At 34.5% G+C, this 27,663-nt stretch overlaps 1 protein-coding gene across 1 annotated transcript; it reads left to right on the top strand.

Annotated features, from left to right (window-relative positions):
• Positions 1-1,606: 1,606 nt before the first annotated feature.
• Positions 1,607-25,497, top strand: LOC110451701 (V-type proton ATPase subunit B). Its single transcript, XM_021499837.1, has 14 exons — positions 1,607-1,757; positions 10,172-10,227; positions 11,016-11,114; positions 15,178-15,271; positions 15,903-15,980; positions 17,343-17,482; positions 18,016-18,120; positions 18,440-18,537; positions 19,258-19,381; positions 19,616-19,766; positions 20,309-20,391; positions 20,786-20,890; positions 21,372-21,501; positions 22,333-25,497. The coding sequence occupies exons 1-14, from the start codon at positions 1,643-1,645 to the stop codon at positions 22,527-22,529; spliced, it is 1,575 nt and encodes a 524-aa protein (XP_021355512.1). The 5' UTR covers positions 1,607-1,642; the 3' UTR covers positions 22,530-25,497.
• The last annotated feature ends 2,166 nt before the right edge of the window (positions 25,498-27,663 follow it).

The raw sequence follows: 27,663 nt of genomic DNA on the forward strand, positions 1-27,663 counted from the left end.
AGCAAAAAGCACGGTATACTGGGTGTCAGATCGTTTCGGTAACAAGTCGTTTCGGTAACAAGAAGGACCCAAATCGGGCACTTTTTTCCGGGTCGTTTCGGGAGTGTCAAAAGTCGTTTCGGGAAATCTCGATTATTTTCTACTGTTTGTTCTGCACACGTGTTTGTTTAGTTACTTTTTAATTGAATACTCGATTTTGTTCTACTATTTGTTTGTTTAACACGCACGTGTTTATGTCTGGTCGTTAAGCACACGTGCATGATTATGTTTGTTTTGTTTACTTTTTAATTGAGTAGTTTTCAAAATCTCAGCAAAACGAACAGTAAGGAGATCTTTGATTTCATAATTTTAACTTAGGTTTACAAAAAAACGTTTGGAGATGCTCCGAGTACCTCAGTGAGGAGATCACTGTTTTCATAGTTTCAACAATGCCTAGGTTTAATTTAACGCATTCTACCACAGGTAAGTCTCAAATCTAAAGATCTATACAGAACCTTCAGGGCAAGCTAGTTTGACAGTCCTTGATCATGAGATGGTGTCACTCACCGACGGCAACATTGCCACAATCAATCAAACGGCGTTTTAGCGTGTTTTTTTTAAATTGTGGCATCATAATAAAACCCCGTAATCTGATTGCAACCTTATTTATGCAATTCGTTAAGAAAAGTACTTGCTTGGCAAGTTGCATGGATGTTTTTAATTTATTTATGAATGATCAATAATCTTATCATTTTATAATACGCATTCATAAAAGCTGTTCATCAGTTAGATCACGGACTTACAAAACTAATCTAATTCCGTGGTTAAATATTCAAAGGCTTTAAACGGCAATTAAGGAATTGATAATTCCAATTACAGTACCCAAATCGGGACACTTTTTAGTGAAATTGTGATGTATTTCATACCATCCCAGTCATTTTTGTTCACTTTTCCTAAATAGATATCATCATGATCTTTTCATTTCGATAACACGGCGCATGATTCTATAAATAAACCAGGAAATATAGTCATGGTTACGTAATCGCGAAACAGGTGTAGCTGTACCCAAATCGGGACACCCCTACAAGTTTTGGCTTATATTTGGAGATGAATAAAATATTTAGAAATACATGGCATATCTTTGGAATATTAAATAGTCAATGGCCGTTCTGAATGATTTTTTTTCCAAACTACCATTAGTTGTGAAATACAGTAGTATTGTGAAAAAATCACATACACAAAATTCTTGTGACGTTTTCCTTCAAGTGTTCCGATTAGGGTACTGTGACGGTAGCTTTGTAATATACGCATGTTTATGAGGCATTTCTTTAAATAGATATTGGAAATATAATGCTAAAAAAATTCCAGGAAATGTATTCAATTTAATTTAATTTTTCGAATGGAGGCTAATCTCGATTAAGACATACATAATTGATGATTTCTTTCCAAAGCAATACGGCAAAATAATGCGTTTGATAGAATTATATTGTTCCCTAGAACAAAATCAATACGAGCATTATTTCTGAAGGTCACCTTTAAAGCTTCCACATACACATCAGAAATATCGATGAACAAAATGCCACGGGCCGGCGTCATCGTCACAAGTTACCTCCCTTAGAGGAACTCGTGACATGTAAAATCACATGATCAATAACCTTTCAAGATGGCGAAAAGCAAGGTGGATATGAGCTCTCTAAACGGACCTTTAGATGAGCTTGCGGGAAGAAAAATACAACAACTTGCAATTACAAGGGATTATATTTCACAGCCTAGGCTAAGTATGTCTAAATTTTGTTTTATATTGTCCATATGCGCGTAATTCTATTATTTTTTGCTCGGTTACATGAGCAGTCGGTCAGCTGGTGACCGGCCGAGATGTAATTTCGGCGATAAGCTATGTATCCGGGTGGTTTGTACCTAGTAGCATCGGAATTCACTGGACTGACTTCTTTTATAAAGGCTCTTACCTTGAGAAGTCAAGAATACGTACCTTAGTTATTCAATCACTGTAGGGTAGAAAAATTGACCGTGTGTGTAGGTACAACTTATTTAGAAAAAAATACAAGGTCCTACTTCAAACGGCTTTATGGAGAGTAATAAAGATATCCATTGCATATTACTCTCCAGAATAATAATTGTTTAGTCTTAATTTAGGTAAGAGAATTTTCGCTTTTCAAAACAATTTCTTCAACATAATTAAACACACCAGCTTTATTTAAAGCTAGCATTTTTTCTGAAAACAATTTATTCCTGTGAAGGATAAATTGATTTAGAAATATATTTGTATAGGGGACACATGAAGAAAGCACAGTACATGTATGACAATGTAATGTTTTATACACTGATATGGGTCACAGCACATTTTTTGTATATCAAGAACCAGTATCACTTTATGTGTATGGGTATTTGTAATTAATTCATGCGAAGAGTGTAAATTAATATTAGTGTCTCCCAATTATTTTTGTAAAGATGAAAAAGTTTGAAGAATAATGCATATAAAATCAGCAGCATGGAGGACACAAAACCCCCAAAAAAGTCACTGGTTGAAACATTAGTTGAAGTGCTGGGGGTGTGTTTTTATCTAGCAAAACAATTAACTTCTGGGAAGTAATCGCAAAAATCTAGGTACCAAAATGACTGAATACAGAAATGTCTGTATCCCTGACCCCATTACCACTGAAATAATATGGGTCTGCTATTTGTTGGTGACATGGCAACTCACAGATCCTTTTTCTGGTCAAACTTAAACTTTGCCAGTAATATGCAATGGATATCTTTATTACTCTCCATATTCATAACAAGTACATTGGAACACGTTTTCACATTGACATGTCCCAATATTAAATATTTGAAAAAATGTCTCATATTCCCCTATGATATCAATATTTGGCATTTTAGGACAAATGTCACTGCTATTAAATCTGTTCTGTTGAGCCATTTTAATCTATAGAGTTTTTCTTATTGGTTTGAAATGGTTCTGTGTTTAAATCAGTTTCTTTCCAGCTGCATATATATACATTTCCATTTAATGTTAAAAGGCAAATATCCATTTACTGACCATATATTTGACAAACTCTTTAATTGTAACTAGCATTAATATGTAAATGTACATATATGGATGCTTTTTGGTTTTGTGCCAGAGGGAATTTCCCTTTAGGTAAATTTGAAGAGAGGTACGTGGACTTGAGAGATGTATGGGTTTAGCTTGTTCGATCCCTTGGTGGTCTGTTGCAAATAACAGAATCATTCCAGGAATTACCCACTGTTCCATAAAATATGATGGTTTTGATTTTAATGTGATAGGAATAGAAAGGTGAAGCAATGATTGAATGGGCAAAACTACTAAGTAGTTTGGCTTGGTGCATTTTTTTTGTGCATATTGGACTCAAAATAAGCTAGCTAGGGCAAACATAAAAATTTGCGCCAGATAATGCTGTAAAAAAAGAACATACGGACATTCAATAAATAGGGCTGTCACTGAATTCAGAGATGGTATCTAGGGAAAGTAATAGCAGAGACCTAAAGTAAAGGGACCGCCGACTCCCAGTGGCGGGAAAATATGTTACCGATTTCGCAGTACCCTCACCGGGTGTCATACAATATCAAGGCCGATAACTCGTACAGTCTATTCGCCATTGGTAAACACTCGAGTGCCGTCAATAATTTTTTGTTAAGCATGGATTTCACACAACATGAATTAAACGAACTGTTTGAGGTATGTGTGTTATTCTAATATTATATTCCCACACCTAAAATAGAAAAAAGCAATACCTAAAGCATTATTCGTGGTCTATAACATATAATGTTCACGAAGCAGCCGAGTCGGATTTTTTCAGATTTTAGTCTGTGGTTTCACTTTCACTTCACCGGTCAGGTGCCGTTCTGGTGATAACCTCTTGTGAGAACATTCGCCTATTTTATATGTCAATACTTTTCCACAATATATTTTTAATCAATGTGCCTCGTATGTATACTATGCTACGCAGTGAGCTGCACCCACATGTACAAGCTGACAAGTACACATGCCGTGATGATGATGGTTCCCTTGTTGACGCACTCTGGTTCCGGCCCGGGTCCTGGACAGCAATATACATATCCTAAACCTTCTTGGACACGTCCCGTGTATACTTTAGGCCATGTTGCTTTATGTTTTCAAAATTAATCATAAGAATAAGAAAGCAGAAATTAATAATAATAATCAGATTGTTTTNTCATAAACAAGCATGCAACATGGCGGAGCTTCAATTAAAAAACCCTCCCGCAACCTTTCGTTCGCCTGTTTGGCAGCATTTTGGATTCTGACTAAATGTCCCCGATGAAAAATCACTCTCCACTAGCTGCATGTTTCGTAGATGTAAGTTTCAAGTCAGGGAACACATCAAACATGGCGACGCATTTGAAGAGGAAGCATAACATTTCGTCATCCTGTATCGTGTCAAAATGTATCGTATCGTGGGTAGATATCGTGATACGTATCTTATCGTGGCATAGGTGTATCGTTACAGCCCTTATCTACAATGTACAATAAATGTAAAGATACTTTGTGTAATGACAGTTTCTGTAATGGAGAACGAATTTAACCCACACACAGGCGATTGCACCTTTAAAAGGACTAGGGGCATTAGGAGTCATTTCATCAAGGATCAAGAATCAGTTGTTATATTCATAATCTGGAATAAATGAAGTACGCAAATACAAATTTTCAAATTCATCCGACAACTGGTATAGGAGATATGGCACGACAATTAAGAGATGTATAAACTGACATTTTTCATAATAAAATGCATGAATACCATCTGTTGTGTGTTATTTACATTCAAAGTTGGCCATCAAATAAATATTTGACATGCTTGATTAAACACATTGTCATACCAGTGTTCATTCGTAGAAAGAAAAAAAAATGTTTGTCACATGTTGAGGCTTTCATTTCTGCATTCTGAATAATAACAAATTAAACACTATATTTCAACTACATCTGCATAGCAATGCAATTTTGTTGCCTATGGTAAGGCATCTACAGATGTGCATTGAAAAAAATCTGCACCTGGAAAGGTAGCCTCAATTAACCAATATGATGTTTATAACAGACAGTGGTAAATGAAATCAAGTTGAATTTGTTTTCTTTTTGTGAGGCCGAAAATGATCCATAATGCGCCAAGTCCTATGGAAATGATACACTAAGCCACAAATGAATTACACAGCAATATACAACAGAGATCACTGTGGTCATCAAGCTTACAGTACAACAGAATTCTTGAACAGGTTTTGCATTTTAATCAGTCCCTGACCTGTATAGAAAATGAATAGGACCCACTTATTTTCAGGAATATTATTAATGCTATTCAAAATATGCAGAAGGATCTTATATAATCTGAAAAGGACCTTATTTGTTTAATACCCAGAATTTTCATTTCCTGCTTACAGACAGGTTTTTAGTTCCACTTTATAATTTGATTGTTTCCTCAAATCAATCGTACCAAGTAATTACATAACATTAGTGCTGTATTAAACTAAAATAAGGTTCAGTCCCAGTCGGAAAAGATCAATCGAGATTATAGACAGGTTTTTTTTGTGAGTGCTTGGCCCACTTGTATAAAACATCTCAAAGTTAAGGTAAATCTCAAGCAGTGTATTGTCTATGGGAAATCTTAGACCTTGTCTGATAACTCCTTATTCTAAAATTACAACATAAAAAATATTCGGCCAGCAGTAGTACTCATACGTAATCTAGAACCCCTTAGGTGATTTCAAGGTTTGAATACATAAATGTATTTATCATATGAATACCATGTTATGCAGTGTCATAAAGCCATCACATAAATTATGTTTATGTAACGTGTGTAATATCACTCCGGAGATGACGTCACAATCAAATGGGAACAATTTTCATCGTTTCAGAGGTGGCCATCCAAAATATTTGTTTCAGATCACAATTATACAGTTTACTTTGTATTATATGATAAAAAGAATCTATAATTTAGATTAATGTTACTCGTTTTGGATTTTTCATATTTGCTCCCCAGAGGCGCGCAAACATGAAAAATCAAAAGCTTGTTTCACATATCTAATAGGAAGGGAAACTTATGACAGATCCTCTATATTAATACCACCCAAATTTCAATGCCCTGGGCAAGGTTTGAGTACTCCAGAGCAATTGGTACTCCAGTGTTAGGCCCTGCCTATCATCTTGCTCTTTGCTCCTTACATACTTTGTGACCAAACAGTTTTACACATAGAAAGAACCTGGTACTTTATACATAAACAAGATGTACATAAATAGCTGGTACTTAATACATAAACAAGATGCATGTACATAAATAGCTGAAGGAGGAAGCAGTGTCCCAGTGCTCTAACTGAGAATTGTCCTTAACTGTCGGTAAGTCCTGCTATTGATTCTTCGATCTCTAGCGTAGCGCAGTATGCCCTAGCCCTCCAACACAGACCTGGGAACTGATGTAAATGCTCCATTGAGATTTAATCAATATAGCACTGCAAGTCCCTCCTTACAATGTTTGTCTACGAAATAGAATTGGTGTTTTTGGAAGTGGGACTTGAGGTTATTGCGCTCTGCATTGGACATTTATAATTATTTCAGGTTGTTTACACTGCTGATATATAGGGCTCTTATTAATTACTTCAGCCAATTCAGCATATATGTATGTTTACAGGTACTTCTGCAGAGGAATTATCATTATATATTAATTATTTATCAGGGTCTACTTGAAGAAGATACAAAATGTATGCTACTTCACTATGGCATGTACGTACATGTATATCTAAAAGTGCACCTCATAATCGCCAGTTTAATTATATGTAGACTTTCTTTCATACATAATAACAGGTGAGCACTTGTACTTTTTGTCATCAGTATCTGTCATCAATATATAGAATGATGACAGCGCCTTCATTTCTAAATGGATTTGGTCAAGCTTCATTTAGCATTGAAATATAAGAAATCATAATATACAAACAAGTGTTTGTTTCAGTGTGATGTCATATGACAAAGGTCAAGGTCGAAGTATAGTCTACTATTTGTAGAAGATCTTTGTTTTCTAAAGCAGCTTTATAAACATTCACCCTCCCAAAGAAAACTGTACATGTTGATTTACAAATGTGCAGAATTACAGATACATGTAAAATGAAATTCGTTGATTAGAGAATGAAAATCTCCAAATAGTAAGAATGGATGTGTTTCTATTAACTTACCAGTGGTACCAGTACATTTTGACAAGATGTTAGGTCTGCTGTCTTACAGACTGTTGTGGATTAGTTTAATTTGTACCATTAACTCATTCACGTGCACCCCTACATATCTTAACTGGACTAGTACTGGACTTGCCCAGTCATTTGTTTGGTAAAGTTTAAATGTGACTTTAGGGTTGAGTGAGTTAATCATGTTTGAGTATATTAACAGTAGTCGTTTCAGTTATTAAAAACCTGCATATTTACTAATTAAAGTCAATTAAGTAATTAATTAAGGTACATAAATCTTATATTAGCTTAATTCATAGGTATATTTTAAAGGTAGCATAAATATCATTAACTAGGGGGAATAGCTCTAGCATAAAAACTTACCTGGTAACTGTTATATGTAAAGTTGTACTGTCTAAATATACACTGATTACTGATCATGAACTTCCCTAGGTAAGGTTCAGGGTTATATGCCAATTAAATGTTTTAAGGAACATGGATGTAATATTTCTCAACATAAATCTTTAAAAATGTTCATAGAGCATGTATGATTTCTTCGTTTCACAAGATTGATAAAATGATTCATTCTGACGTGGAGATTCAATCCCTAGATGTCTTTACTGTAAGGTAATTATATACAAGGAGCGTGTATTCTATGCTCCCGGACACAATATTTGTTGCAAATGTTAATACCTCTTTGCGACACAAATGTGTTTTTTTTAAAACATTTTGACTCATAAAGAAGATCTGCAAACTTGTATAGCCTTTGTGTTAGTTCAGAGAGAGAGAACGAGAGAAAATAACCTTTCAAAGCCGTACAGAGTAGCTAGCATAAAAGAGGCTGCCTATCTACCTGAAGTGTAAAATTGATAAAGAAATCACAATTTTACACTTCTAGTACACTGTACGTAGTGTCAATAGCTTGCAGAGATAACATTTAACTGGGTGTATACAAACTATACATAACTGTATAGTGAAGATCGTACCAGATAAAACACTTACATATTACCCCTATATCCTGTCGTCAGTATATAGTATTATCAGGACATGACTGTGCGTAATACTTTATATGTATAATCTTCATAGTATAGCTTATACTTTTACTCCATGTTATATAAGAACCCTTCCTACAAAAATATATCTTTGTGGGATAGGGATATACCATATGATGAGGATTTATCATTTAATGTGTCGCCTATGAAATTTGTCGAATTCCAGACTTCTGATTATTGATCTGAGGATGATGTGTTCCTTTCACACAATGATTCGTGATGAAGGATTACATTTTCCCCACAAAAACGAATATGGGGGCATTATTCTAATTCACAGAATTAGCAAAACATTAAACTGTCTCTACGTTGGAGAGAAAATACATCCTCCGACTACGAAGATCATGTCACAAAATAGTTTATTCCATAAGTTTGGTTTGGTTTCTTTGTGATTTACGTCCTATTAACAGCCATGGTCATTTAAGGACCTGCCAGGTTTTGGTGGTAGAGGAAAGCCGAAGTTCCCAGAAAAAAACACCGACCTACGGCAAGTACCTTGCGACTGCCACATGTAGGCCTCAAAACCACGACCCAGTGGTCGAGTACGTACTAGTGGTAGCAGAATGTCAGACGCCTAAACAACTTGGCCACCATGTTATATTCCGTATGAGTAAACTGTGAATCAAGTTGACATTCTTGTTACTTTAACCAGTTTTATGTTTTAAAATAATTTCAAATATCTTAAATGAGAATGATGCTGCAAGAAATCACCCTTTATACCATCCTGTGTATTGTATATAATTACATAGCACCATTGGATTGTTTTGGGTGGGTTTTTTTACGAAAAGTTAACAAAATATAAGATACAAGTACTATTTACCTGGTACATGTAATACATTTTTGCCGAAAGTTATAAAAAAAATGGACATGAAAATGGAAAAAAACAGACAAAAAATGAACATATACATCTGTATGTGTCCTTATTTTCAAATGAGTACATAAAAAATTGAAAGAAACAGATAATAAGTTTCACTTGGCCTAACAAGATCAGTCATTTCAGGAAGTGTTGGGGTCGTTATATTGGTGTAAACGGACCTGGCAGGTTCTAGGTATACCTGTATATAACATGCCTTAGGTTATGTGTTACTGAGTCATTTATTTATACCTTTATATTCAATCATAAAATATAAAGGATGGTTCAGGAAGATTTTTCGTTTTCAATGCTTAATTCCAATCTAGAGTGTGTTTGAATTAAAAGCATTGATTTCTGTCAATTAAAATTGGATCTGCACTTCCTCCCAATTTCGGCTACATTGATTCTAAGTTGATAGCACCTGTTTTTAGCCATGAAAAGTACCTGTATGAATTTGATACGCCTTGAATTACTATTATACTATGATATGAAATTTGTGTTACTTCTGATCATGAAGACCCATAGGAATACGTACAATGTAATATTACATGTTTGAAGAGTTTAAATTGTGCAAGATGGGGCCCCATAGATTCCAGTTATTCAAATCATACAATACATATTACATTTATATATATATATATATATGTACATGTATTTGCATTATCCGTAGATTACAAATGAGACTCGACTGCATAATTACTTTGGTGCAGTGTTGCTGAAAGCCTGGTTATCTTAACAGTACACAATGGAAAACTTCAATCTGGTTTGTCTGTTGAAAAATATTGAAATTTTTAATAACAAAATGAATTTTTAGGCATTCAAAGTCACTACATGAAGGCAAGAAGCTAAAAAATATTTGTAAATTTCAAGAATTTCTCAAAAATAACATTTTGAAATTTAAGCTCATCAAGTTGAATAAGTTTGCCCTGAAGCCAGCATGTTCTATCCGTACATATATACCAGCATGCAAATTAGTATTTCTGATCTGAGAAACTGTCAATGATATCACGTCACCACAGCTGGTACCACTGTAACGTACTTCCAGCGATTTATCATTGATTTAGATCAGTTTCCTAACGTCCATTATTTTACTTTTCAGCCTACAAAACAGTGTCGGGTGTAAATGGGCCCCTGGTTATATTGGACGATGTAAAGGTAAGTTTAAATTTATACTTTACATCAATTTTACTATTAGGCAAGATAAAATTATATTAATATATGCAAGTTTTCAATTCAATTAGGATTTTGAGAGCAGGTAGATTAAGGAAGTCAAAAAGATTTTCTTATTCAAATATTTGTTTGTCGCATCATGAATGAAAGTATTAATTTGCAACAAAATGTCATTCTGATTGTTTCAAAAAATTATAAACATTCCTAGAATGTACTTCAGTTGATTCTGGATGAGTGGATCTCTTGTTTTAGCCCTGAAAATGATTTACATGTACCATATTTATCCAGCAATAATTATAAGCACACAGGGCTAAGACATTAAATCTGACTCAAAGTAGACGGTGGACTTATTTTAGGACAATGAAATAGCATTGAGCTTTTATACTGGACTGTACATGACATGGGTGGGCTTTTTACCGGGTTTTTGGTGAAAAATACAGGGTACTATATATATATTTATATGGTTTTTACTATATATATGTATATTGGATCCATCGCAGTATTGAGAGGCGACTAATGAGACATTCCGTTTCACTGTGTCTTGAAAAAGGAGCGGATCGCTCCGAAAATTTGACAACCTAAACTTGTCCACACTGTTGGAATTACTTCTTTGCCCCATATATATATAGTAGGAAATATTGATAGGTAATTTTCAGTTTTTTGTATCTTCGTAAGCTATTTTACTGATAGAAGCGTTTGCAGTCTACTAGAAGCCAGATATATAAATTACATATACATCGTACATAATCCTTGTCGTATTTTTCTGTCTGTAGTTTCCTAAATTTGCTGAGATTGTGGAGTTGACTCTTGCTGATGGCACACAGAGAAGTGGACAAGTGCTGGAGGTCAGCGGGTCCAAGGCTGTCGTCCAGGTAATTGTCAATGATCTTATTGACAGGATTTGAGGATTCTTAACACTTGCACATATGATAATAATATCCTATAATATGATCATGACATTAGGATATCGTAAACATTGAACATATTGGAATTTTAAAGTAACATGTAAGTTGGCTTTCCTTTTGTTTATAACTTTAGTTAAATAAAATAAAAACATTTCAGACCTATCCTCCCTTCTTTGCTCTCAAGTGTAAGCAGAAACAGCTATTAGTGTCCTTGAATAATCACTGTAATCTTTTGTGTCTTTTTGCATTGTCTAAATACTAACTCATTCACCCCTGAAGACACATTTGAACTCTTCCAATTCAAATGTTGGAATAGCTCTTTATGAAATTTCAGGGGTGAATGAGTTAAGTAACAAAGATACCAGATGTAATGGAAAACAAATCTGATGTTCACCGATTCCACATGCCCACAGCCATGACCAATGTAATAGTAAATATTTGTGACAAAGAAATATATTACACTACATGTCAATACATGTACACCTTTCAAATATCATGATATGTTTGTGAAACACTTAGTCATAATGTACAGCCCCTAAAATCTACAGCAGACAGTGAGCTGATTCAACAATAAACCAAAGGGACCTTTGCTGACAACTTTGGATCACAATTGTTACAGTAGTACTTTTCTAGAGACTAAATATACATAATTTGAATTATTTAACTGCTTTGATATAAGTCTAAGTATCTTTGTTGCCCATCTTAGCAATTCTTTCCTCTTCCATTACGGCACAACAGCCTTTGAACTTTCAGTTTCATTTTCTGTTGCATGTGTCACATTAACCATTATAAACCCTCGGTCATTAGAAAAACCTTTCCTTCGTCGTGAAATAAGGTCCTCTCTTTAGGAATACAGGTTCTCGGTGGCAGACTGATAAATATCCAGCTGTACATGTAGTGCTAATGTCAGCCTGACTTAATTGAGTATCTGAGCCTGTAAAAATCATTCGCATTTCAAAATATAGTCACTGTGTCTGCCCTGTCACCCCTCCATAACTTTACTCTACCATGCATTGAGCATGCCGAGTCCATTATGGTCTACAGTGGTGAAAGGGTTAAGAAGACATTTCCAGTTATATATAAATGTCTATACGTCATGTTGCAAACTCATATAAATGACATTTTCATTTGCCTCATTACCAGTGAAAATTGGTCAGTAGATGAGCTCTATAAATAGATCCTTTCTTATTTAACACAAACCTTATGCACATGTATTCTCAATATAAAAGGATTCTTTAAAAAGAAAAATTCACCCAAACTGTCTGTTTGAGAGAATGAAGTACATGTAAAAGAAGCGTGTAGGATCTGTTTGAGAGAATGAAGAACATGTAGAAGAAGCGTGTAGGTCTATCACAGAATAAACAGTTTTTAGCCTTCCTCATTCATGAAGATAGTAGGATTTGAAAATGTACAAGAGCATTGCAAAACACTGGGTAAACAGCCTAAAGCAAAATAACATTGATTTAATATATTCTCTTCTGAGATAATTACATTTTACTTGTTTATATGAGATTTAACATTAGATGAGTGGGGGACAGAGTGGATAAAATTGCTCTTAACCTCAAAATATGAAAGGAAAACATTTAGAAGACTTGATTTTAAGATTGTGATGTCTATACTAATTCTTGTATTTTGTGTATGAACCAGTGTTCTCAGTATATTTTCAAACAGGTGGTTGACCTGAAAATATTAATCAGTTTAATGCTTCACATGCTATATTATTGTACCTCATCTTTAGAACGAGACTGTCTGATTGGACAATACTTGTCACATAACGGCACTTCGCCTTTGTGAAACATGATTATCATCAGAGAAACAAAAAATAAATGTATAATGTTGACCTATACATATTGTGAAAAAAATAACTGGTTCAAAGTTGATGAATTGCAGTCTACTGGCTTTGAATGAGAACACTGAACAAGCACGTATGCTGGGCATTCTATATCAAGTTCCGTAACTTGTTTGACCAACATGGCCATAATATGACGTTTTTTTTGTGAATACTGGTAAATGATCATAATCTTTTGTTTTATCTCTATGTCGGACTAAGCATTAAAGTTATATGAGCTATGACATTTATTGTAACTGACTCTTTCAGATACATGTTTAATTATGTTTAAGTGTTGGGTAGATGATAAAAAAATGCCAAGAACTAGTACTGGTATATGGTACTTCTTTTGAACTAGTTTATTAAGAGGTAACTAGCTAACATACCGATTATTTCAATAAATACATGTACATTTATTTCAAAGTTTACTATATTTTTGACAGGAGAAACACACGCACCTTATAGATCATTCTAAATGTTAGTACAAAAACTGATCATTATCGATGTTCCATTGGTTATGTAATGTACGTGCAGTCGAAGATTGATCATGAAAAGAGAACCAATTCCCATCACATGATCACATAGTGTAATACAATACCTGTCTGAACAATTCATTATTTCATTTATAATGATGGTGCCCCTCTTGGCTAATTACATGTGCTTGGCACGCTTATTATTTGATTAAGCTGACAATGCTTAAGATACACAACTTTTACACTTTTAATCTGTGTATAGTTTTTGAAGCATGGGTAGCTTAATAAAAAGCTATCACAACAGTAAATTTACAAACTGCATGCTTTTGCTTTTGCTAAACAAAAAATCCTTCAGGAAGAAGACTTGGAATTATTTGCAAAGTTTAAGATATAGTAAGAAAAATGTTTTTGAAAATTGTCATACATATTACCTGAGGCTGACCAGGCTTTGAATTTACTGTATAAATGCTTATCTGCTGCGGACAGCCAAACATATTTGTTTACTTCACGAGATTGCTCTCACACCCGGCAACAGAACCCTCTGACCTGCTCCTAGCATTTGTAGCTTAAATTTAATGTCATGATCTGGTGCCTGGGAGCTTTCCTTCACAGGCCTGAGAAATACCTGTTTTAGTATAACCCAATACCAGTGGATATACCTGCCCTAAATTTTTATGTCTACCCTGCAATATTTTCCTGAAGGTCATGATCAGGATATTGAAATCAACACCTGAATATATAAAAAAATATTGTGTGCAATAACAGGATTTTCCTTAATCTGTTCCCTGTCGTTTATCGGAGATGTTACCGGAAACACGTATATATTGATTTTACTGGATATAAACAAAGACAACCTTAAATCACCAATATTTCGGGCTTTTATAGGTCTACTTTGGATTCAAATTTTGATCCCATTACCTGTTGGTTAAAGGACCTGTTTTTCTTACATTCTCTTAAAACATACCCAATTAAAAGAAAAAAAATCTTTTTAGCTTGTATTCGTATTCAGATGATACATCTAACAATTACAAAAAAAACATCATAAATAAGTGTGGTGGGGGGGGGATTGTAGTCTTAAAGATGATACTACAAAGAAACCCAGTTAATGATATTACTGTGACACAACTTTCCTTATCCAAACACCACAGGTCCCTTTTCCTTTTTCGTGGTTATCTTAATGTAATTTATTTTTTTTGCTTATTCAACAAGTCTGAATTAGTGTCAAAGCAGTATATATATCTATCTGACGTGTATCGTTATGTGCTAAAGATAAATACAGTATAGCATTTAATTGTTAAGTGTGAATGTTTTTTTTGTTTTTTTATATGTCATGGATGTACAGAAAAATCGTTTCAGTCCTTGCAGATAGTTTGAAGCGTGACCACTAGAACAAGCATTGTAAAAATAAGCGATTTTCAGTATGCCAAAAATAATATAACTATATTCCTAACTTTTTACCAAAAAAAATATCTTCTGCTGTACAATAACCAAAGTTGATATTTGTATAAGTTGCAGGATATAGGTACTCTCCTAGCTTTCTGGGCATATTTTGTCTGGCCATCTGCATTTCACATTTTTCACCTGTTGTAATCCGCATACTCTATATATTTTATAACCCTGAACAGTTCAAAACAAAGTTTACTGAAATCAACAAACTCCAATCTGATGATGGTCAATTGACCAACTGGGTACAAGACCTTCGTAATCTAACTTTGATATTGTTGTGCAGGTGTTTGAGGGAACACATGGCATTGATGCAAAGCACACCACATGTGAATTCACCGGAGATATTCTCAGGATGGCTGTGTCTGAGGACATGTTGGGTAAGTAATTGAAGAAGTCTGAATCTGGTAGGTTTTATAAACCTTATCGATCATCACTCGCTTGATATGTTGTTTCTCCAAATTCTGTAAATTTCATTTTCACTTGAGATTTATTTAATTTTACCAATGATAATAATTCAATTACTTTCTGACTGTTTTGTACTTTTGAAAAGAATTAACACAGTTTAATTGTGATGATGACACGACCAGGTAGCTCATTAGTTAGAATGATAGTATAACAATCAGAAGTACTGCGTTTGAATCCCTATCTAGCCCTGCCCCCTGAATTTGAACACTCACAACATTGTTGTTAACCCTTGCACCACTATTGACCATAATGGACTCATCCAGATCAATGCATGGAAGAGTTTACTAAAGTTACATAGGGGTGAAAGGGTTAATTACATTTTATTTACTTTACCTTCATTATTTTTCATGAAAATCCCACAAGGCATGTTTTTCTTTCCAGGAATTATTTATCAAAGCTAGAGTCATGCCAAAAAAAACCAATCCAATCCTTAAATACTAATTTTGGCAGTGGTACGCGATTCTTAAATAGAAAAAGGTGGATGTATTTAATTTATATAGTGTCGATGTTAATGCCATTTCATATTATGGTTTGTGCTTGCAGGACGAGTATTCAATGGGTCTGGTAGACCAATTGACAAAGGACCACCAGTGGTGGCAGAGGACTTCCTTGACATTCAAGGTATGTTACTAGAACTGCATGATGTTGTAATACAGTAATAATGTATGATACACTTTTTTTTATCCAATCACTGGAGACTTAACAAATAAGGTTCATTTGGCCTAATTCCTTTTAGAGGTATTTGATATTCACGAAAAATAAGTTTAGCCAATGTTACTATTGCAAAATATTTCTGTCAGACCTTTTCAAAAGTAAACGTCTTAAGAATTACGTATTGCCATACATGATTTGACGGAATAGTAGTTGTCCGGAAATTTGAATGTTGGAAAACAGAAATAAAAATAAAATAACAAGGAAACTGCAGGAATCGAACTTGGAACCTTTACATGACAAAGGCCACACTTTACCTATGTTGCTATACAGGAAATATACAAAATGAGGGACCAATGTTTTGGGCCACTAAGTATATGAAAAACTTGACAGGGGAAGTCACTCTAGGCCAATTTCAAACCTTCAGGTTTAGCTTTTATTATCAAGGACTCGGTAAACCTTATCCTTGGCATTAATCTTAAATATAACTCCCTGAAGGTCTTCCATCGTACTTCTCTTGAGAGCAGGTATTGATTGTTACGTCATTGGTTCGTGTGAGAAAATTATGTCTTTTTCTCAAAAATTGATGACGTTACTCTCACAAACAAATGACGTAACAATCAATACCTGCTCTCAAGAGAAGATAACTCTGCAATACGCATAAACGGAATACTCCAAGTCATAAAAAGATCTTCCGGAACTCTTCTTTGCCATTAAAACTGCTACAGTGGTACTATGTATGATGGTATGATGGAAGACCTTCAGGGAGTTATATTTAAGATTAATGCCAAGGATAAGGTTTACCGAGTCCTTGATAATAAAAGCTAAACCTGCAGGTTTAAAATTTGTTAGTTTTATACTGAAACACCATTTCCAAACAGGTACTTTGTCTATGTAATATATGACATCACAGCTACTCCTACCGTTGGGTGAATCTAAAGAAATCCTGTACAGGTATTGGGAAAAACATGGTATTACTCAAGTATACGTATTATTGTGTGATATGTTCCCTCCCATATGGAAATAAATATGATTAAACTGCAGATATTTAACTAAAGTGCCGGGTATTCTTTTCTACAAAGGTCTGTCATGTTAATGAAGGCCATTAAAAAAAAAATAGATATCGAAATATTTTAAATCTGTTTTGTGATTCTTTTTTATATCTCTACATGTTTACAGTTGTACAGAAAATCTCAACCCCCTTTTCTCTAAAAATTAGACCTAGAAAATCTAAATGCTTGAAATGAGTATAAAATTGCTTTATCTTGTCCTGAAAAGTTTGTATGAACTCTATGTAGAAAATAATTACTTTAATTTGTTTGTGTTAAACAGGCCAGCCCATTAACCCCTGGGCCCGTATCTATCCCGAGGAGATGATACAGACCGGTATATCTGCCATTGACGGCATGAACAGTATTGCTCGTGGACAGAAGATCCCCATCTTCTCTGCTGCAGGTCTACCACATAACGAAGTGAGTCTACCTTTTTTCAAGAACTTATTTTGGAATTCATCATCAATTATTTTGTGCTTTGTATATATAATATACAGTACAAGATAGCATAACTCTCAGCTCGGATATGGATGACTTTGTCTTCTATTTTTAGCAGTGTGATATTTGTTACTGTAAGCTAAATTTTCATTAGATATGTATATAGTAGATAATAAATAAACAAGTTCTTGCAAAGGAAAATATAGAATAAAATAACAGGTATCCAAGATCTATCGCTAGGCCTTTCTGCCTTCTAGGGCTTCTTCAGTATATATATTTGTGTGTAACTTCATACAATGAGCCATTCCAATTTCTGGAATATATCATTGAAAGATAAATCATGAAAAAAAGATATTTTTGAATATCGCATCATTTACAGTATCTAAATAATAACAGAGTGTATTCCTGAAAATAAGCTTTCAAGGGAATTTATGAACAATCAGAATGATTGTATGTTTCTCTTTGTGATTAGAGTTTTGATGACTTCACTAAGTTTGACTGTCGCTTGGTTACAGATTGCGGCCCAGATTTGTCGACAGGGCGGTCTAGTCAAGCTGCCAGGCAAGAGTGTCCTGGATGATCACGATGACAACTTCGCTATCGTGTTTGCTGCTATGGGTGTAAGTGTTTTGATCGATACTATCTTGTTCACGGCGATAGATATTAGTGTTATTGACTGTTCATTTTCCTGGCATCAGAAAATCTAGACTAGGCAAATGTTAATTTGTTCTTCACAGGTACTTTTATAATATATATTTTATGATTATTCGAATTCATTACAAAATTTTGAAAAAACAAATTAAATAGTGAAGTTTCCCTGTATACAGTACATCAGACAGTATTTCTCTCTGTCACACCCCAGCAACTTCTTTATTCTGTAGTTTATAATAAGCTTCCACTAGAGTGTTCCTAAACATTTCTGGTCATACTTGTCCACAGGTCAACATGGAGGCTGCTCGATTCTTCAAACAGGACTTTGAGGAGAATGGATCCATGGAGAATGTGTGTCTCTTCCTCAACTTGGCAAATGATCCCACGTAAGTACCTGCAGCTAGACCTTACAGTTTCAGGGGGGGGGGTAAATTAAGTTGTTTGAAAAGTTGAATTTTCATTTTTACATGGACTGTTCATTTGGAATGAATTGTTTCTTATTGAGAAAAAACTGAGTAGTCAATATTTCTCCATTTCAAGTTAAATTTACAATTCACATTTCTTTAGATTTCTCATGATCTATCAAACTTAAATTTTAATTTGACCAAAAAGTCAGATAACAGGTTAAAACTTCACTTAAACAGCCACAGATGACATTCTGAGATGACATAATATTATTGGTTACCCACTAGTGCGTATCACCCTGGACATTGTTTCATTGCTCAATCTTATTATGACGTCGAGTAATAATGCTTCGTGACCTCATCTTCTAGCATGATGTCATAGTTAATGGCAAATGTTTCACTGATCAGAAACAGGAATAACATATTCCGAAAAGGAACATGGAAGTTGTTGGAGAAAAAGGTCCCCAAACTCCTGATGGTTGATTATCATGTTTATCTAACTCTCATTATTTAATTTTCAAAATTTTAAAAGATACTCTGTAAACCTCATGTCTTTTTACAATCTGAAGATTAACCGACTCAAGTTAAACATGATAATCAACCATCCCTCTTTGGAGAACCTCTATATCACATACCACAGAACACTGATGAATGTAAAGTTTTTGTATGACTTACTGTGACGATGTGTTGTGACTGTTTCAGGATAGAGCGTATTATCACACCCCGTATAGCTCTAACAGCTGCTGAGTTTATGGCCTACCAGTGCGAGAAACACGTTCTTGTAATCCTCACAGACATGAGTTCCTATGCTGACGCTCTCCGAGAAGTAAGAACAGCTTTGTGATTCTAAAAACTGTTGAATCTGTTCTGGGATGTACTGTAAAGTTTCACTTGTGTAAATGATCGCCTATGACTCTTTCACATTGGCAATGCTTCAGAAATCTTTTATAAAATTTAAACATTGAAAATGTATTGGTATATTTCTTTCCCAAACAACATTGTGTTATAAGGCATAGTTTTGTTGATAAGCAAATCTTTCACTGCACTTCTGCATCTGTAGGTGTCTGCGGCCAGAGAGGAAGTACCGGGTCGTCGTGGTTTCCCTGGTTACATGTACACCGATTTAGCCACCATCTACGAACGTGCCGGCCGAGTAGAAGGAAGGAATGGCTCCATCACACAAATCCCAATCCTTACCATGCCAAACGACGGTAGGTTCATAAAGAGGAACCAGTCATGAGTAAATTTTACTCACTAAAGCTGGTAGATTATACTTTAACTCATTCACCCATGAAGACACATTTGAACTCTTCCAATTCAAAAGTTGGAATAGTTCATTATGAAATTTCAGGGGTGATGAGTTAAAGGAATTAATCCACTTAAATGATATAAATAATAAACAATCATGTCATAATTACAATATATAACAAAACTACATCCAAAAAATATTTGATTCCAGGATTTTTTTAGTGTTTAACTTGAAAATACTTCTTTTTTCTTTTTAAACAGAATTTTGTTTCTTGTTTGTGTGGGGTTTGATGTCCTCCCAACAGCTAAAGTGTTGTAAAAAGGCGATATTTTTTTCCACTAAAATTGATGGAAAATATTCTTTGATTTAGATATTTTAAGGTAAAACTTATGTGCTTGATAGATAAATGAAAATATGTATATATATGCCATGATCATTGTTTTATAATTGTTCCTTTTTTTCTGGTAAAACAATTTTTTATTGACATTTTTACTAAATTTTCAGACATCACTCATCCAATTCCTGATTTGACTGGTTACATCACGGAGGGACAAATTTACGTTGATCGACAGCTTCACAATCGACAGGTAAGAAGTTTCTAAAAACTGATTTAAACATTTAAGGGGTAACAGTGTACACCACTGAGATTGTGAAGAGTTAACCTGGGCAGGTACAGAATTTTATCACACTCATCACAAAAAATGTGTCGAGAATATTTCTGGAAGGGGACCAACAGATTGGTTTTTCAATATTTCATTTGATGATTAAATAATTAAATGAATCTTTAAATGGATTTATCACTTAAAAATTCCTATTTTCAATGCCACCATTATACCACCATTCATTTATAAATTACAAGATTTGTTGAACAGACCAAAGGGTGGGGTGGGAGGGATGTTATAGAGCAGTAGAGAGTTTAATATTTGAAGTTATTATTTCATGACTGTTGAAAACTAAGAGAAACACTGACTTTCTTTGTAGATCTTCCCACCTATTAATGTGCTGCCCTCCTTGTCGAGATTGATGAAGTCTGCTATTGGTGAAGGAATGACAAGGGAAGACCACTCCGATGTATCCAATCAATTGGTAGGTGGAGCTAGTGTTTCAGCCGATTGAGAATTTGTTGCTCTAATTCAGTTAACGTAATCATGTTGCAGTTGATGAAGCATTTGAAAAGAAAGACTTAATTGAAATCAACCAGATTTAAATGTAATTTTAATCTCTGGAATTCTATTTTTAGAAAATGTCATTGGTTGTATAGGGAGTAGTCTAATTCACTCTGCTCAGTCGTTTACATATTTTGAATGTAGTTTATTCCGGGTGTAATTATGTGTTAAACGCGATAGTATAATGTTCACTTGTGCTTTCTTGTAAATACTTTAAACTGATGTGTCGATATTGATCATTTTGTAACACATGTGTTTAAGAAACTTCTAACTTGTTCCAGTATTTTAGAAACCGACAAATTCTCCTTTTATGTAAATCTAATCCAGGAGAATGATCTTTTTAGATACATTGTATATACCGTCATAGCCGAAGTTGAGCCTTCCTATTTCACTCGTTACAGTATGCCTGCTACGCCATTGGTAAAGATGTCCAGGCCATGAAAGCAGTGGTGGGAGAGGAGGCCCTCACGCCTGACGATTTACTGTACCTAGAATTCCTTACCAAGTTTGAGAAGAATTTCATCGCTCAAGGTAAGTATCTTCCATCCCATGACCGTGTATATATGAACTTGTGTCAGTGCCAACTCCTGCCTGTTAATGTCCTATACACAAAATAATCATTTATATCACTTCGTAGTAAAACACTGATGTAAAGCCCCTCATTTTATTTGCCCCTTTACTTCCCACCAGCATTTCTCAAGATCACCTTTTTACCAATTTCATTACAATTCCTTTACATGTCTTCATTGATTTATAGCCAGAATCTTTATAATGCCATCATTTCAGTGCACAAATAATGGAAGTATAATGAGGTTTTAGTGTATTTAGTGAAGTATATTTGTCAAATCTTAGAAATATAGATATTAATGTTCCAAGATCTGACAAGTATAACTAATAATTGGATGGGTGGTCGGGTAGCACAGTGAACAGCGCACTAGACTTTCACAAAGACGGCCAGGGTTTGATTCCCTGATCTGACTTGAAAGAGGTATAGGGTCACCCGTCTAACAACGCGAGTTTCTCTGGCTACTTCAGTTTCCTTCCACATCAAGACCCTTCTTGGGCTTTCAACCGGGCCAACAAGAGTGATTAATATTATTAGTTGATATAATTGTTTCATAATTGTTGTCAAATAAATAAATTTTATATTTAAATAGAATAAAGAAGTAGCCATTTTGAGATTAAAATTTGAATAGTTTTCAAAAAATATCAATATCATAGTTACATGCCACTAGAAAAAAAAGAAAAAAGAAAAACTTTTGAAACACAGAATGTCAATCTAATTGTTCTGTTCACTTAATAATTGTTTTGAATGTTCAAAATAGAAGTTCCACGACTTATATTTGTGTTTGATATTTACAGGCCACTACGAGAATAGAACAATCTTTGAAACGTTAGACATCGGATGGCAACTCTTGCGAATTTTCCCCAAGGAGATGTTGAAACGAATTCCAATGAACACACTGGCTAAGTATTATCCACGTGACGCTCACAAGCAACAGCAACAAAAGTCAGCAGCAGCGGCAGCTGAAGCTGCTGGACACAGCACGCAACTATAGACATGTTACCATAGCGATTTCACCCGTTGTCACCAGAGGTTTCATCAGCTGCTAACATTCCACATTTACCGCCTCAGTTCTGTCAATGTCTTCTTCAGTGTAATACAAATCTTGCGAAAATAATACCAATGCATTAAACAGACCCCCTCCGAAGGTTGCGACTGGAAAAAAATGCACAGTACCGTGGATTGTTCCGATTCTGAGGTTCGCTGATCTAGAAACTTTTATATATGACATGGTCATCGTATAAGATGCTTGATTTTTAATATGAGGTCAATGATTAAAAAACAATGTCTTTTGCATTTAGAAAATTTGAAATGTAAATAGATAGAAAAACTATTATTCTCCTTTATAAGTGTATATCAGTGTTTAAGCCCTGTGTTAATCTGTCTTAGTGTTCATACTGAATTAGCTGTCCATACAAAATGTAGTAGAATTCTTTTGTCTCTTTAGGTTGTCACTATTAACTGATTATTTTAGGATATATTCTATAAAGAGTCTGATAAATAGGTTTCCATTAACCATGAACCTCATCCACATTAAACTTATTTAATATTGTGGAGCATTGTTCTTCTTAGACTGGCTATGTTCAGATTGTAGCTATGATTTCTTTATGCCTTAGGGATTGCTAAATCATAGATCCTTATACCATGACAGTAAATTTTTAAAAAGGTGAATTTGTTTTTTCCACTTTCTCAGTCTGTCATTACAGTCAAAGAAAGCAATACTGTCAACATTTGTACAGGGTAGTTTTCTGAAAATATTAAATTGGAGAGGGACCAATCAAGGTTTACAGGTAAGGGAAAAATCTGGAGAGTTGCTGAATGGATGTACAGATATTTAAACTAACAATATTAATCCAGTTAAATTTTCAATAGAAATAACCATCATTAGACATTGATTGTTTTAAGTACTAGTTCCAGAACATTTTCCTTACTGCTCAGTATTGTTTTCAATGGTAAAAATAATAATCATTGGGCGAGGAGGGGGGCTGGACACTGCTGGTAGACTGTAAACATAAATTCAGGTTCAGGTCCTAAAAGTCTTTGTCAAGAATAAACAAACACCAAACTATAAGGCTCATCCCTTTTTCATAAACGAACAATTCTAGTCCATTTTTTATCTGATCAAAACCGAGAATATTTGCAAGGGGAGATAACCCGAAGTGGGGGAGGGGAGGCTGGTCAGAAATGAGATGAAATATAAATATAATCATGATCAAATAATTGAGAGGTGGTGAAAAAGAATGAGAAACAAATCAACTTGTGTTAAAGCAACAAATGTCTTATAGGTAACTAGTTGATGCCCACTTATATGATATTATGGATATATAAATATGAATGCAAGACAAGCATTTTATCGATAGTGCTTGACTTTGAAAGTGACGGTGGTGTATTTTGATTCATATGATTTGAGAATTTCTCTCAAAAACATTAAATTGTCCTGAAATTTTTAATTTTGAATGGAATTTAAAATAGACAGTTTTTTAAACGGTGCATGTAGATTTCTTAGTTTAATATCTATATATATATATATATATATATATGCAGTACAAAACACAGAAAGAAATATATCATAGATTGATATTGGTAAGTTAGTATAAAAGTAAAAAGTGTATGTTTTTGTGATAGGTAGAATTGTACATTGTGGGTGAGAAATGTTGTAAATTTCATGAATGTTTACATATATTGTGATTTATATAGCAATCACTTAGAAATAGGGTATAATGTTCATTCCTGTGAAATAAACAAAATGTATTTTTTCGATACAGAAAATTTGTAGTGCTGTATTGATGTTCAGTGGAATATCTATGGGTGAAGTCCATGAAGATAGCAAACATTCTGCCTTTTGCTGCCAGACACAGTTATCTCCCTTGATATATAAAATCACAGTATGAAAGGATTCATCTATGCGTACAGTTATCTTCCTTGGTATTTAAAAGTTGTAGTTAATTTGCGATAACCTGTGCGTGCAATCTTTTATTCCTGTCAAATATCTCAATATTGGATTGGCCAGTTCAAATTGATAAAATTCAATTCTTTGGTAGAAGGAGTAAAAAATATAACAAGGAAGCATATTAATTCCTTTAATTTTCACAATAATTAATGAAGTTCATTATCATGGAGACACCATTTTGTTTATTTCACTAGAATGTACTTGAAAAATGTGTAAGGTAGTGCATACTGTATTGTAGTATACTGTCGCTCATCAAGGGTTGCATGTGATTCCAAATCTCTCCCCTCAACTGCCTTGGTAAAATATCAATGATTTTCACCGTTGTTGGGTATTAATAAAACCTCTTTCAAAACTGGAAATTATTCCAAATCAAGATTTATTTAGTTCCAAATCTATTCGCAGGCTTTGGCATAATTGTGGTTTATATATTATATGGTTGATCCATACTTATTCCATCACAGAAATTTAACGAGCACCTGGAGTTTGATAAATTGGTTCGACAAAGGTACTATCAAATTCACTTTAAGAGTGGTTCATCCTAAACAGAAGTTTTATTCATTTGGTATTGAGGGATATAGAAATTTGTTGAAAATTTACCAATAAGACGAGATGGGATTGTAAGTAGGCTTATAGCTAGCCTATCATTCACCATTATACATGTAATGATAGAAATTATCAGCACATATTGGTATACATATATGAATATTTGCTGTCATTTCATATGTCATATTTATATACTGTATCAAGTATTATTATTCATTTACATTTCCTTGTTATGAGTTTTGTTTTGAAATGTGATCTGGGATAGAACCTGTTGGGTATTTAATAAAAGGATCAAGAATTTACGACAAATTCAATAGTCATTAATTTATGTTTTATAATGTGTCCTTTCCAGTTTGGATACTGAAAGTATATTCTGAAAACAGAAATGATTTGCAATCATTTTTATTCACATGTTCAAATTGAAGTGTGAATTTCTAATCTGGATGTGATTAAAATATTATTGAAAATATCTTGGTTTTGTTGTGTATCTATTGTTTGTGGGTGTGGGTGTTGTTGTGTATCTGTTGTTTGTGGGTGTTGTTGTGTATCTGGTGGGTTGTGGGTGTTGTTGTGTATTTGGTGGGTTGTGGATGTTGTTGTGTATCTGTTGTTTGTGGGTGTTGTTGTGTATCTGTTGTTTGTGGGTGTTGTGTATCTGTTGTTTGTTGGTGTTGTTGTGTATCTGTTGTTTGTGGGTGTTGTGTATCTGTTTGTGGGTTTGGGTGTTGTTGTTTATCTGTTGTTTGTGGGTGTTGTTGTGTATCTGTTGTTTGTGGGTGTGGGTGTTGTTGTGTATCTGTTGTTTGTTGGTGTGATAGTGTAAATTGGTTACAGTTGACACATCACATTACAGTTGTAATAGTACTTGCTGTTATTGGATTATGACAACACTTTTAGTTAGTATATTTATCTAAGGACCGTAGAAAGAAAATGTTAATATCACTCAATACCTCGACTTTTGAGCCTTCCCTTTCAACTCTTTTGTCTTTTCAACTCATTCACCCCTGAAGACACATTTGAACTCCTCAAATTCAAAGGTTGGAATAGTTCATTATGAAATTTCAGGGGTGAATGAATTAATAGGGATACCATGTATAATATCTAGAAGAATGTACCATCACAACGTCACCATCAGAATACATAAAAGCTGACAGTGCAAGTTAAAAAGCTTTCAATTGAGTTGGGTTTTTTTAAGGTTTTTTTTCTGGTTTAGAGATCTTCCCCATCTCTTCATTCTACCGTTTCTAAGGAAGTGCAGACATTTTAATTTGTCTTTACTTGGTAACGAGTATAGGTCTCGCTGGGTATAAAAAGCGCATTACCTGTCAAACCGGTTTTCATTTGTTCAATATGTGTACAAGTTGACACTACTTTACTATATTTATATAGAACACTTTCACTCAGGTTTTTCACCAACATTTTGTATCGGATCAGTTGAATAAAATTGAAATGGAACACATCAAAGATATTTATCTAAGAAAAGTGGAAATACTGTAATGGTAAAATTCAACCAATTTAAAAATCTAATGCAGTGTTTCGAAGAATTAAGGTGAGTGTTTGATTTTTAGCTCACCTGCCCGAAGGGAAAGTGAGCTAATGTCATGGTGCAGCGTCTGTCGTCCGTCCGTTATCCGTCAACTTTTCCTTTTAAAAGCTTTTTCTGAAGAACAGACAGGCCTAGAGTCATGCTATTTCGCTGTAAGCTTCGTTGGTAGGAGCCCGACAAAGTTTGAGAACGAAAATGACCTTGACCTACTTTCAAGGTCACAGGGGTCAAATATGTCAAAGGCATCAAACGACTTTTGAAGAACTGAAAGGTATAGATTCTTCATATTTGGCTGGTAGCTTCCTGGGATAGAGGCGGACAAAGTTTGAGAATGAAAATGAACTTTACCTACTTTCATGGTCTCGGGTGTCAAACACTTCAAACAACTTTTTCTGAAGAACTGAAAGGTATATAATCATAATATTTGGCTAGTGGCTTCTCTGGATAGAGCTCACCAAAGTTTGCAAATAAAAATAACCTCAACCTACTTTAAAGGTCACCGAGGTTAACAACATTTCAAACGATTTTTTCTGAAGAATCAAATGGAATGGATTCAGAAAATTTGGCTGGTAGCTTCTTGGGATAGAGCCAATACATTTTGAGAAGGAAAATAACCTTGAGCTCCTTCAGGGCCACATGAATAAAATATGTCCGCTTCTGAAGAAGAAACAAAAAGCACAGAATCATTATAATATTTGGCTGGTAGTTTCAACAGATGGAGCCGACAAAGTTTGCGAGTGAAACATTTGTAGTACAGTATAATATTTAGTGAGACTATTTTGCTATGACTACTTTAATATTCAGATGAGCGATACAGGCCCTCTGGGCCTCTTGTTGATATTGGTTGTAATGCACTGTTTATACCCAGCGAAACCCATACTCGTTACCAAGCAAGGAAAAAGCTAAAATGCCGGCACTTCCTTAGAAACGATAGTCGGAAGATATGGGAAGATCTCAAAATCAGAAAAAAATACTTCGGGTTTTTTTTTGTTCTAATCTCAGTTGAAAGCTTTTTAACTCAAAATTTGCATGGGGGAGACCCCCACACCCCCCTTACGGGAGTGGGTCTTCCCCCTCCCGTACCCCCCC

The sequence above is a fragment of the Mizuhopecten yessoensis genome, unplaced genomic scaffold (genome assembly GCF_002113885.1).
Source record: "Mizuhopecten yessoensis strain PY_sf001 unplaced genomic scaffold, ASM211388v2 scaffold6169, whole genome shotgun sequence".
In the NCBI taxonomy this organism is placed as follows: Eukaryota; Metazoa; Mollusca; class Bivalvia; order Pectinida; family Pectinidae; genus Mizuhopecten; species Mizuhopecten yessoensis.